Genomic DNA, 14,347 nt, shown 5'->3' on the forward strand with positions numbered 1-14,347 from the left:
ATAATAAAAATATCTAAGAAGATTACGCAGAAACGGAATTAAAGAACTGGGAAGTATTGAATAAAGAAAAAGAAAGTTTGATGAATACCTATTATTTGTGTTTGTTTAGAAGAACAACTTACGTCAAGACGTTCAACCAACCTCTTCTTCAATACGGGATGTTAGAGAACTATTCTTTCACTTCTTACTCTTCTCCTAATTCAGGTTCGAATGATACTTATAGAATGCACTCCGACTCTCAAGTCAGTTATAATATTCAACACTCAGTAGTCAAACACTGAATGATGACGTACCTGGTTCTTGAAATCTGTGTTATTTATATTATTTTAGTAGATATTTTTTTATTAGGCCAGATTAGGGAGTTGGACCATGTTTAGGAATACATTACCTAATTCTTAACCATTGATTAACTTCACTAAATCTGCTTAAGCATAAATTGGGTTCATGGTGTCGGTCGACCCATTGATGGGAATCAAGACATGGTATCACTCGGACCATTGATGGCAACCAATACACGTGGTTAGTTGTACGACTCTCACCGGTACACTTGCCTCCCAGTCTCGAGGATGGTTAATTCGAGGAGTCCTTAAGACCGATGTCACGATCGGGCTTCCCGAGGTCTAATGTGACGATTGGACTTCTCGAGGTTTGACGTAACATTTGGCGGCGCCTATACGCGTGACATGACATGCATTAATGAGGGATTTTTTGACGCCATTTTGATGGGGACCGTTGGATTTTGGGAGATCCAACAGTTGAGATGGATGTGACGCTTCGTCTCCCGAGACCCCCAAGGACTATAAATAGTGCTCCCAACAGTGTCGAGGCACTGCTCTACTACCTTGATTTCCTACTTCGACACCCGAATACTCTTCCTCTTACAGAGCTGCTTTCCTCGTCCTCCAAAAGGTTAGTCATGTCTTCTCTGTCTCGTTCTACATCCTCTTCCTCGGCTCCCCCTTCTCCTATTCCTTCACGTCCTTCGTCTTCCTCGTCTTCTTTGTCTAACTCCTCCATGACCGAGCCTTTGTCAGTCGGTGCAATCCAAGTATTGCACCCAGTGGAAAGCGTATTTAGGGGGGACAACCCGAAAGGTGCTACCAACCGGTCGAGCTCCCCTGAGCAATCATCCCCCCTTCTAGCAAGAGCAAGAAAAGGCTAGGGGGGGGGGGGGGATATAGCCACGACCATCTGCTCCCCAGGTGTCATGCCAACACCCCCTCCTCCGCGTGCTTCTCCCATCGTCGTTGACTCTCCTCCGACTGACAACTTCAACCGTTTGATCGTCATTGTCGCCACCGAGCCTGCTTCTGAGGCTTTAAGTTCACCCCTATCTATACTGGGGTGACTTACAATTTTCCAGAGGGGTGAAATAATAAGTAAAAAAGAAATGAAGTAGAATATAATATAGTGCATTTTAAAAGAAATGAATGCTATATACTAACCAGATAATTGGCTTTGATACTTAATCGAGACAACTTTATGGAAAAATGGTCAAAGAGACCAATGCTTAAGGGTTCCTTCCATTCAATTTCCTCCAAATAACGATTTACTCAATTTTCAGGGACGTCATCCGTATAAACAGTTATATGGAAAGCGTTATGACCCATGTAACAAAATAACATATAGTGATCACTTGTGAAGCCACAAAAATCAGTCAAAGTCCACCATCCACGCAACATTTCCGACGACAATAAATTTTTGTTATACTGCACTATATGGACGTTCCCTATTGAATCTGCAAGCGTCCACTCTGTTGGGTTTAATAGTGCCAAAGTTCAAGAGGGGGGGTGAATTGACCTTTTAAAACTTCTTCGCAGAAACAGTGTTTAACCCAGTTTTACAGAAAATAAATCGATTTATGTAAGAATGAACAGATTTATTTCAGCACTGTTTTTGTTTGAAAAGCTTTTAATTCAGCAAGATTAATCACAAGATTATGCAGTGAGAATTTCCAGCAGCACACACTCAAATATCAGATTTGAAAAACAGTGAAACACAGAAACTGCAAGCTTCAATTTCAAGCAAGTGATTAAGGTTCAATTGATAGCATGCTAATTAATTGAGTGATCTTTGCAAACAAGCTGTTTCAGTGGCTTTTAACAGACTATGAATGTTCTTCTTGATGTTAAGCAATTTTCCAGAAATTAAGAACACTTAATCACAAAACAACAAGCTTCAATTTTAAGCAATTGTCTAAGGTTCAATTAATGATATTGACAGTTTCTTGATCAGCCTATCACAGTCAATCTGTTCCAATGGTTTTAGCAGATTATGTATGTTCTTATCAGATTACAACAGCTTTTTCAGAAATCAAGAACAGTATGCACAGTGCCCAGAAAGAACAGATTTATTTACAATTGAACAGATTTATTTCTTTGCTGTTTTATCAATTATGCAGAAACGAAATTGCAGAGTGAGGGAGAGAATGAACACAAACAATTATACTGATTCACTCAACCTGAGCTACATCCAGTCTTCACCAACAACAGGTGGAATTCACTAACACACAGTACAATCAAGTACACTTCCCACTGTTCTTGAAACCTACAAGAACTTAGGTACTCTTGCTGAAAAAACCTATTTCAGCACTCATACACACACATCCACTCTCCAAGAACACCTATCAAGAAGAGGATTCAACCAAACTTTTACAAGTAATAAGAAATGAAACGACTACACCTGATTGAGGTAACAAAGATCAGCCTTAAACCAGTAGGCAAGATTGCTAGAACAGTAGCTGCACCTCACACCAAGCTTTTGGAACCAAACCAAGAACAAGCACTTTGTGATTTTTGAAATCTTTGAAGAACAAATGTTAATCCTTGAAAACACTTAACTCTCTGCTGTTAAAACTTGTTTTTTGCAAATGTATAAACTGTTTGAATCGTTATTTAACTCAGAAACAAGTTTGCATTTTATAGACAACCAGCTTCTAACAGAATTTTGAAAAACAGTTAAAGCTGTTATAAAATGAACAGATTGAAAATAAAAAGAACAGATTTATTTTCAAAAGCAGTTAGAGAATCTGTTAAGTGAGGAGACTTAGTCAACCATTCTGGTGCTGAGATAAAACTGAAAAACGTTTAAGCATGACATGGCACCAGAGGCAAAAAGAATCTATTCATTTACAGATGAACAGATTTATTTTTCAAAACGAAAACAGAGAAAGTTTAACAATTTAAAACTCAGTCGTTTTGAAAAGAAGAAGACTTAGTCAAAATACCTGATGCACAAAATCTAATTTTTACAAGACTTTAGCCAAGGCATCAGTGAAAAAATGAATCTGTTTATTTAGAAAAGAACAGATTTATTTTTATGCAGTAAACGTGTTTTTGTTTAAAACATGTGAAAAACAGTTTAAGAAAACTTATGCTTGTTCTTAACACATGGCCAGTGGTTATGAGGTGAGATACTCAGCAAAAAGCTACTCTTAGACAACCTCTAAGCACTAACTAAGACACACTTAAAGCAAAGCACAATAACATGAAAAGTACATACAAGTCTTCATCAAACACTACATATAAGTCTTCATCAAACATAATCTTGAAGGGGCAGCAACCATCTTCAACAATCTCCCCCTGTTTGATGGAGACAAATCCCCATAGCTAACCTCATAGCATTGTTGCTTTAAGCACTTGTACTGCACCAGATTTTAAACCAAAATAGCACCTGCACTGCACCAGATTTTAAACCAGAAAAAACAGCAGTATTGCATAGCATATGAATTGATTTAAAGGTGCAGAATTAACTCCCTGTTACAGCTAGCATCACCTAACATGGTGAGCTATTTTTCTCCCCCTTTGGATTCATCAAACAGCATATAAGCATTGGGAATAAAGGGATATAAAGCAGAAACCACAATCATAATAGTGCAGAAACAAAAAACCAAATTTTTCAACATTACAGAAACTTGAAAACTGATAATGAAAGCATTAAAAGCAGAAAACTACTAATCCTTGTAGTAAAGCTCTGCAAGTTGTGCCTGAACTCCTTCAATCTGATTATCAAGGTGTTGGAACCTTGCATGAGTAGCCTCAAAGTGTGCCCTTTGTTCTGCAGACATGACATCAAGACGGTACAGCACTTGCCTCTCAAACATAGACATTGGTTCTCCACGGTATTCTGGACTTTGATAGGCAACTATGGCATTTGCAGCAACTTCCTCATGTTCAGATTGGGCAGCAGGAGAGTCATCATCCATAGGAATAGCTTCATCCTCATCTTCATGTTCTGCTGGAGTGTCCTTCTCCTTGAGGACCACCCACTTGTTTTCAATCTTGTGGAAACCCATTTTGGTGAGAGTTGAAGTATCAATCTCACTTACAGCTTTGATAGGGTCATTTCTCTCATTTGTAACATCAATACCAAAGTAATCAATTAATTTGGAAACAAGAATAGCATAGGGAAACCTGTAATCAGCCAACCTTTTTGACTTGAGCATGTGTTCGTTGACAATGAACACCCAGTTTACCTTAATCTGGTTCATGATGCAATATAGGAGAATAAGATCCTCTTCATGTAGGACAGCATGGTTTGTTCCTCTTGGAATCAGTTGCCAAGCTATGATGTATGCAACTAGACGTGGAGTGAGGTTCAAATGCCCTGCATGGAATCTGTTTATGCTTTCTGTAGGATTCCTCATGCAACTTTTGTAATATTGCAGCTTGTTGAATTCTGAAATTCCACTGGTGTTCCCTTTCCCTACTTTCAGTCCAGCATATTTTATTCCAGCCACAGAATTCCACACTTCACTTGTGATCTTCATCTTTGTCCCTTTCACATAAGAGACAACATTCTTCCCATCCAATGTGAGGTTAGTATAGAACACCTTAACCAAGTCAGGATAGACATTACCCGTTAATTCCAGCATCTTTTTCAGTTTCTGGTGCTTCAACACAGCCCTTGTTTCTACCAGTTTTTCAGATTTCAGCCAGTTGAAATCCAGCACCTTGGGTATGTTGATCTGCTTCCTGCTTGTTTCATGAATGTAGGCATTGATGCCTTCTTCATTTCCAGCGAACCATCCTTCTAACACACCTTGAGAAGTGGTTTGCTTTCCCTTGCCTTTCTGTTTTTGTCTTGAAGACGAAGCCATGGTAACCTGAATTCTTTTCTTGATTTCAAATGGTGAGAATAGAAAGAGAATGGCCAATGTGGGTAGCAAGTATTCACACAGATTTATAGCAGAATAAATGGATTGATATGGCAGTTATGAGAAGATATGCATGAAGATTTTATGCTTCTGAATTTTGTGCAGAGTATCTTTGAAAATAAGCACCAAATCTTTAGGGTCACGATGCATACACTCAAATTCTTATTGAGCACCCAAACCATCAAATCGGTTACATAACCATGACCAAAACCGTCAAAGGTACAGAGGTTAATGCCCACTAAGTCAGTAAAGCAGTCAAAGATCAGAATTTCTCTTTCCTAGTCATCAATGTGTATCAGTGCAGAAAATAAACACATTTAATTGCGAATAAACAGATTTAATTTTTCACTGCTAGGTACAATTTACATTTAAAATACCCAATTCATTAAGCAGAAAATTAAACCTATCTTTGGCTAATGGTTTTGTGAACAAATCAGCAAGTTGTAAATCAGTACCAATGAACTTAATATCACATGTTCCATTAGATATGTGTTCTCTTAGAAAATGATGCCTTATTTCAATGTGTTTGGTTCTTGAATGCATGACAGGATTTTTGGTTAAGTTGATTGCACTTGTATTATCACACAGCAGAGGTATATGGTTAAGTAAGATACCAAAATCATTCAATTGTTGTCTTAGCCATATAGTTTGAGCACAGCAACTCCCTGCTGCAATGTATTCTGCTTCAGCAGTGGAAAGAGCTACACAAGCCTGCTTTTTGCATTGCCATGAGATCAAGCTTGATCCAAGCAAATGACAGGTTCCACTTGTGCTCTTCCTATCAATTTTGCAACCTGCAAAATCTGAATCAGAATACCCAGTTAAGCTTAATGAAATGTTACCTGGATACCACAAGCCAACTTCTTTAGTTCCTTGCAAATACTTCAAAATCCTTTTGACAGCATTGTAGTGTGATTCTTTAGGAGCAGACTGAAACCTTGCACACATGCACACTGCAAACATTATATCTGGCCTGCTGGCAGTAAGATACAGCAGTGATCCTATGAGTCCTCTGTATTTGGTTTCATCAACAGAAATTCCAGCTTCATCATGATCCAAATGACAGCTTGTTGAGAAGGGTGTGCTGATTGGTTTACACTTGTCCATTTCAAATTTCTTCAGCAGATCTTTGCAATACTTGGCTTGACTTAGGAAAATGCCATCCTTAAGTTGTTTGACCTGCAAGCCTAGAAAATAGTTCAACTCACCCATCATTGACATTTCAAACTCACTCTTCATGACTTTCACGAAAGCTTCACACAATTCTCCATTGTTTGATCCAAAAATGATGTCATCCACATATACTTGGACTAGAATTGAGTCATCTCCTTTCTTCTTAATGAATAAGGTCTTATCTGATGTGCCTCTGTCATAGCCTTGAGAGGTGAGAAAATCACTTAGCCTCTCATACCATTGCCTAGGAGCTTGCTTGAGTCCATAGAGAGCCTTTTGGAGTTTGAACACATATTCTGGATGTTGATGGTCTTCAAAACCTGGTGGTTGTGAAACAAATACTTCTTCATTTATATAGCCATTTAGAAAGGCACTCTTCACGTCCATTTGGAATAGCTTGAACCCTTTGATGCATGAAAAAGCAAGCAGCAGTCTAACAGCTTCTAACCGAGCCACTGGTGCATATGTCTCATCATAGTCTATTCCTTCTTCTTGATTGTACCCTTTAGCTACAAGCCTAGCCTTGTTTCTGGTGATCACTCCATGCTCATCCATTTTGTTTCTAAATACCCATTTTGTTCCAATAACATTCATCTCAGGTATTCTAGGAACAAGAGTCCAGACCTCATTAAGAGCAAACTGATTCAGTTCCTCTTGCATAGCTAAAATCCAGTTACTGTCCTTGAGAGCTTCCTTCAAATTCTTGGGTTCAACTTGAGATACAAAAGCCATTGCTTCACAGAAATTGTTCAAGGATTTTCTAGTTGACACTCCTTTCTCAATGTTCCCAATGACATTATCAAGGGTTAAGTCTCTTGGGGTTTTCCACTCTTTTGGCAAACCTGCAGCTGCAGTAGATTCTTGTACAGTATGTGTATCAGCAGTATCAAAATGAATCGATTCATTTTGATTTAAAACAGATTTAAATTCATTACTGTCAGGTTCATCAGCAGTTTTAGATAGGCTATGATCAGTTTCATCAAAAACAACATGCATTGATTCTTCTACTATAAGCAGCCTTTTATTGAAGACTCTATATGCATGACCATTCAAAGCATAACCAATGTGCACACCTTCATCAGATTTAGCATCAAACTTACCAAGATTTTCTTTGCCATTATTCAATACAAAACATTTACACCCAAATACTCTAAGGTGGCTTACACTAGGTTTTCTGCCCTTATACAATTCATATGGGGTTTTCTTAAGAATTGGTCTTATTAAGGTCCTATTTAAGACATAACCTGCAGTATAAACAGCATCAGCCCAAAAATACTTAGGAAGCTTAGATTCATTTAACATAGTTCTAGCAAGTTCCTCTAGTGATCTATTTTTCCTTTCAACTACACCATTTTGTTGGGGTGTCCTAGGGGCTGAAAAGGTATGGGCTATCCCATGCTTCTCACAGAACCTCTCAAACTTAGCATTTTGAAACTCTCCCCCATGATCACTTCGAATTGATTTAATGCAGCAACCATTTTCATTTTGCAGAATTTTTGCTAATCTCTTAAAAGCATAATAAGCATCATGTTTATGTGCAAGAAATAAAGTCCATGTAAATCTAGAGTAATCATCCACAACAACTAAAGCATGCAAATTTCCAGCCAAGCTAGCAACTCTAGATGGACCAAATAAGTCCATATGCAACACATCCAATGGATTTTTTGTAGAGACAATATCCTTTAACTTGAAAGAGGATTTGATTTGTTTACCTTTCACACAAGCATCACAAAGCCTGTTATCCTGAAATTTAATGTTAGGTAAACCAGAAACTAAATCTTTAGATTTCAATTTATTCAAGTGATTTGTGTGTATGTGAGCTAACCTCCTGTGCCACAACCAAGACTCATCACTTCTGGACAGCAAGCACTCATTTGAAGAGTTAGTTTCCATGATATTCAACAAGTAAATGTTATTCACTCTCTTACCAGTAAACAATGCCTTACTAGATGAATTACTTGAGATTGTGCAGCCACTTGACTCAAAATTCACTTTGTATCCTTTGTCACAAAGCTGACTTATGCTGAGAAGACTATGCTTGAGTCCTTCTACATACAGCACATTCTCAATGGTTGTTGAATTCCCTGTTCCAACAGTTCCTCTGCCCAAAATCCTCCCTCGGTTATTATCACCATAGGTCACATGTCCTTCTGCTTTGAGCTTTAAGCTGGTGAACTTTGTAAGATCTTCAGTCATATGCTTGGAACAGCCACTGTCCAAGTACCACTGGTTCTTCTTGCTTCCAATCTGCAAAACAGAATAAAAAATTCACAAATGGTACCCTTTTTCAGTATAGGGTCCAGCACAGATTAACACCTTCTCTTTGGTAGCCATTTAGCTAAGTTCTTAGGCACAAGATGTCTTCTAGCAATGCAAGACCTAGATGTATGACCAGATTTCATGCAGTAAAAACAGGTTACATGAGATGCCTTTTTGCCACTGTTAAAAGCTGAAAAAACTGATTTTGCTGGAACAAAAAAACTTGAAAGCTTTTTGACATTGGTTGTATTTCCAGGGGTATAACCAAGTCCATTCTTATTGAAAACAGCATTCTGTGATCCAAGGAGAGACTCAAGGTTTTCTCTTCCCTTGGTGAAATTGGAAAGGGTTTTCAGCAAATATTCCACTTGTTTTTCCAATCTTTTGCAGTTTTCACAGTTTTTAATAGAGGCATGCAAGCAAGTCAGTTCAAGGCTTACCAAATCTGTTTTGGCCTTATGCAATTCTTCCTCAAGTGTTTTTACTTTAGGTGCAAGCACATTATTTACCTTTTGCAGCTTATTGCATATTACAGCTAGCCTATTGGCTTCCTCATGTGTTTCCTTGAAGGCAGCAAGCAAATCATCATAGTTATCAGAATCAGCAGAAAAATTACTTACTGATTCAGAGCTTGACTCCTCATCCTTCATCATGAAACACAGATTGTTCTCCTCTTCTTCTGTTGAAGAGCTGCTAGTTGAGGATACTTCATTTTCCTCCCATGAGATGTAGGCTCTTCTTCCTTTGTTCCTTTCAAATTTCTTGCTGGCAGATTTGTCCCTTGTTTGATTGTCTGGACAATCTGTTTTGATATGCCCTGTTTTGCCACATCCAAAGCAAGTATATTTAGAGGAATTTAAATCATTGGGTTTAGGATACCTTCTTTTCTGCTGGTTTCTGTTTTTGCTTTTCTTCCTCAGGAATTTGCTGAATCTTTTTGTAAGAAGGCTGATTGTGTCATCATCTTCAGCATCTTCTTTTTCTTCCTTGATCTCATCCAATTCAGTTGCTTTCAGTGCAAGACCTTTGGGTTTTCTTTCTGTTGTTTCCTGCTCTTTAAGTCTTTTAAGCTCTAGCTCGTGCTCCATCAGCTTTCCAAACAAAGCAGCAGTTTCCAATTTTGACAGATCACGGCTTTCAGAGATAGCTGTCACCTTTGGTTGCCAGCTTCTGTCGAGGCACTTCAATATCTTTGTGTTGAGCTCCTCTCTGTCAAATTCTTTTCCCAAGCCAGTGAGGTGATTCACAATGTGGGTGAATCTCTTCTGCACATCAGCAATGCTCTCCTCGGGTTGCATTCTGAACAGCTCATATTCTTGGATGAGTGCATGTTTCCTTGACCTTTTTACATCCTCAGTCCCTTCATGAGTCACTTCTAAGACTTCCCACATCTCCTTTGCTGACTTACATTGAGATATTCTGAAGAACTCGTCCATTGTCAATGCAGAAGTTATGATATTCTTGGCCACCAAATCATGTTGAGCTTTTCTCCTTTCAGTATCATTCCACTCTGATCTTGGTTTTTCAACTTGTTCATCTTTGACAATCTGCATTGGCACATAAGGTCCATTGACCACAGCTTCCCAAATTAATGCATCAATGGATTCCATAAAAATTCTCATTGTAACTTTCCAAAATGCATAATTCAATCCATTAAACATAGGTGGTCTATTTACAGCAGAACCCTCAGCAAAAAGCACATTAAACTCAGACATTTTTACAAACAACTTGATTAAACTACAAGTCCCAGCTCTTGATACCAATTGTTGGGTTTAATAGTGCCAAAGTTCAAGAGGGGGGGTGAATTGACCTTTTAAAACTTCTTCGCAGAAACAGTGTTTAACCCAGTTTTACAGAAAATAAATCGATTTATGTAAGAATGAACAGATTTATTTCAGCACTGTTTTTGTTTGAAAAGCTTTTAATTCAGCAAGATTAATCACAAGATTATGCAGTGAGAATTTCCAGCAGCACACACTCAAATATCAGATTTGAAAAACAGTGAAACACAGAAACTGCAAGCTTCAATTTCAAGCAAGTGATTAAGGTTCAATTGATAGCATGCTAATTAATTGAGTGATCTTTGCAAACAAGCTGTTTCAGTGGCTTTTAACAGACTATGAATGTTCTTCTTGATGTTAAGCAATTTTCCAGAAATTAAGAACACTTAATCACAAAACAACAAGCTTCAATTTTAAGCAATTGTCTAAGGTTCAATTAATGATATTGACAGTTTCTTGATCAGCCTATCACAGTCAATCTGTTCCAATGGTTTTAGCAGATTATGTATGTTCTTATCAGATTACAACAGCTTTTTCAGAAATCAAGAACAGTATGCACAGTGCCCAGAAAGAACAGATTTATTTACAATTGAACAGATTTATTTCTTTGCTGTTTTATCAATTATGCAGAAACGAAATTGTAGAGTGAGGGAGAGAATGAACACAAACAATTATACTGATTCACTCAACCTGAGCTACATCCAGTCTTCACCAACAACAGGTGGAATTCACTAACACACAGTACAATCAAGTACACTTCCCACTGTTCTTGAAACCTACAAGAACTTAGGTACTCTTGCTGAAAAAACCTATTTCAGCACTCATACACACACATCCACTCTCCAAGAACACCTATCAAGAAGAGGATTCAACCAAACTTTTACAAGTAATAAGAAATGAAACGACTACACCTGATTGAGGTAACAAAGATCAGCCTTAAACCAGTAGGCAAGATTGCTAGAACAGTAGCTGCACCTCACACCAAGCTTTTGGAACCAAACCAAGAACAAGCACTTTGTGATTTTTGAAATCTTTGAAGAACAAATGTTAATCCTTGAAAACACTTAACTCTCTGCTGTTAAAACTTGTTTTTTGCAAATGTATAAACTGTTTGAATCGTTATTTAACTCAGAAACAAGTTTGCATTTTATAGACAACCAGCTTCTAACAGAATTTTGAAAAACAGTTAAAGCTGTTATAAAATGAACAGATTGAAAATAAAAAGAACAGATTTATTTTCAAAAGCAGTTAGAGAATCTGTTAAGTGAGGAGACTTAGTCAACCATTCTGGTGCTGAGATAAAACTGAAAAACGTTTAAGCATGACATGGCACCAGAGGCAAAAAGAATCTATTCATTTACAGATGAACAGATTTATTTTTCAAAACGAAAACAGAGAAAGTTTAACAATTTAAAACTCAGTCGTTTTGAAAAGAAGAAGACTTAGTCAAAATACCTGATGCACAAAATCTAATTTTTACAAGACTTTAGCCAAGGCATCAGTGAAAAAATGAATCTGTTTATTTAGAAAAGAACAGATTTATTTTTATGCAGTAAACGTGTTTTTGTTTAAAACATGTGAAAAACAGTTTAAGAAAACTTATGCTTGTTCTTAACACATGGCCAGTGGTTATGAGGTGAGATACTCAGCAAAAAGCTACTCTTAGACAACCTCTAAGCACTAACTAAGACACACTTAAAGCAAAGCACAATAACATGAAAAGTACATACAAGTCTTCATCAAACACTACATATAAGTCTTCATCAAACATAATCTTGAAGGGGCAGCAACCATCTTCAACACACTCCTCTCCAAGTTCTTTTTTAAACTCGATGGCGAAAGCACGATCAACATAACAAAGTGATAAGTGCTTAATTTCAGTAATATTTCATATTAAAATATAGACACTTATGAGGATTTATTGCTAATTTACATATAAAATAATCCCTAATTTATGAATTTATACATTTTTATATTTTTTATGATCTCTATTTGAATAAGAGTATTTTATTCCCAAATTTGGTGTTAATTGCAGATTTCTAAGGAAGATTGGAGATTTGGATTTAAGATGAATGATTTGAGCTAAAAAGATAAAGATAGAAGGTCCCAAAATGACAAAAGATGCAAAGAAAGATTGGGCTTTTCTATGTTTTATCATTTAGCCCATTAGCGCGACATAGGAAGCAACCTAACCCTAGAAAACTAGGATATATAGAGGGCTAGAGGCTCAACTGTAGTGTGCCAGATTGAGAGGAAAACATCATAGAGTGAATTGTAACCCAATTGGGAGAATGGAAGGTGCTAGAAGTATGCGTGGCTAATTCTACCATTTGGGGATTGGGAGTAATCTGCTCAAACTCTTATGTATTGAGGTGATATCTTATATATTAATATTCAGTTCTTGATTGATTATTGGTATTGTTGTTTTACTTTTAATTTTCCGTGACAAATTGAGAATCTTAAATCTAACCGGGAGGTATTTTTAGGGTTTGGACCTAAACAACAATACTTAACATATTTGAGTGTTAGGAATAGGCTTGAAATGTTAATTGCTATTAACGTCTGAGCTTCGTTCTAAGTTGTTCTTATAATTATGCAAGGGATCGATAGTTAAGGAACATTCTTAAGGATTTTATATGCGAGGAATCGATATAAATGATTTTTATACGAGCATCAATTTCAATTAAAGAACTTAATATTGACATGCTAATCAAAATACATGAGAGTGAGAGAGATGAAACCTAATCCCTATTTGTCCAATTGAAACAACTAATTCTTTGTTTGTTTTTTGATTAATCATTGCCAACCCAACTACTTTCAATACACTTTTAATTGTTTTGTTCTATATTTAGCGATTATTGTACTTGATAATTCATTGTTCCTTGTGGGATCGATATTCGTCCTTAGGGACAATTATTACTTCTGACAAAGCGGTGCACTTGCCGTAAAAAGTCATCACCAAGCTATTGATTTTAAAATAAAGAATAAAAAGTCAGGAAATGAAGAAACTGTTTAAAAGGACAAATTTTAGAAAAAAAAGAAAAATATACATACTTCACCACGATTGTTCATGGACCAAAAGACTCCTCTTGTTTCAAGTCTAATGATTTCTTCAGCATTAGGCGCCATTAAATGAATAATGGAGAAAACACCAAGAAGTAAGCAGGAGAGAAAATGAATAATAGAGAAAACACCAAGAAGGAAGTAGTAGAGAAGAAGATTTTATAGAGGAACAAAGAAGAAAAGAGTACGATTGTGAACAATAAAAAACTGCACAATGTTGTGACCTTTGGTTTGTCCATTGCAACAAAGAACAATTTGTTTCATTTCAAGTACAATATTAATTAATATTAAAAAATAACAATTAAACTTCCTTTTGTTTAATTATAGATAACAAGTTTTTATTTTGTGTACCGTCACGTATCTGGTTGGCATTTTGCCGAGCTCACTGAAGGCCCATACGGGAAGAGCAACAACACGAGTTGCTGACATGGGCCATAAGCCGACCTCACAGACCCAAAAGCACGACCATTTGGGCCTCAGCCCAGTACCACATGACACCAATAATAGACAACCCGCTTAAGGAAAGCTTAACGTTTTTTCCTGCTCACACATGTCCCCGATAACGTAATAAATACTGATACCATGTCCCCGATAACGTAATAAATATCATCCTCAATATCCCTGATTATGTTGTTTAAATGTTCCAATTTATATGTATGATATTCAGATTTTATGGAAACTTACCGTAATATGACACATTAACGCTTGGAGGAACCAAAGTAAGCCCATGAAGGCTTATAAATAGACAACTACTCACAGGGAGTAACTCAACTTGCATCTTTACAATATATTCCACTATATACACTATATTTTGTGCTTTCACTTACTTGAGCGTCGGAGTGTAATAGCAGGTGGAGTCCCCCTCGTCCCTAGAAGATCAGTTCGCTAAAGCTTAGAGGTAGTTACCAGCGCCTCA

The 14,347-nt window shown here is 37.0% G+C and overlaps 1 protein-coding gene across 1 annotated transcript; it reads right to left on the bottom strand.

The window, feature by feature from the left end:
* Positions 1 to 837: 837 nt before the first annotated feature.
* Positions 838 to 10,302, bottom strand: LOC150029112 (uncharacterized). Its single transcript, XM_090297940.1, has 2 exons — positions 9,246 to 10,302; positions 838 to 1,025 (listed from the first exon to the last, which is right to left on the bottom strand). Exons 1-2 carry the CDS (start codon positions 10,300 to 10,302, stop codon positions 838 to 840), a joined length of 1,245 nt encoding a protein of 414 aa, XP_090154066.1.
* Between the last annotated feature and the right edge of the window lie 4,045 nt (positions 10,303 to 14,347).

This window comes from Phaseolus vulgaris, chromosome 2, assembly GCF_051622355.1.
Source record: "Phaseolus vulgaris cultivar YP4 chromosome 2, ASM5162235v1, whole genome shotgun sequence".
Lineage (NCBI taxonomy): Eukaryota > Viridiplantae > Streptophyta > Magnoliopsida > Fabales > Fabaceae > Phaseolus > Phaseolus vulgaris.

Bases quoted from the DNA above. Each gene is read 5' to 3' on its own strand.
- LOC150029112 (XM_090297940.1), bottom strand. From the start codon at position 10,302: ATGTCTGAGTTTAATGTGCTTTTTGCTGAGGGTTCTGCTGTAAATAGA. The intron at 1,026-9,245 runs GTTTCATGATGA...CGACTGACAAAG, and splicing joins AGAAGAGGAGAACAATCTGT to GCTCGGTCATGGAGGAGTTA.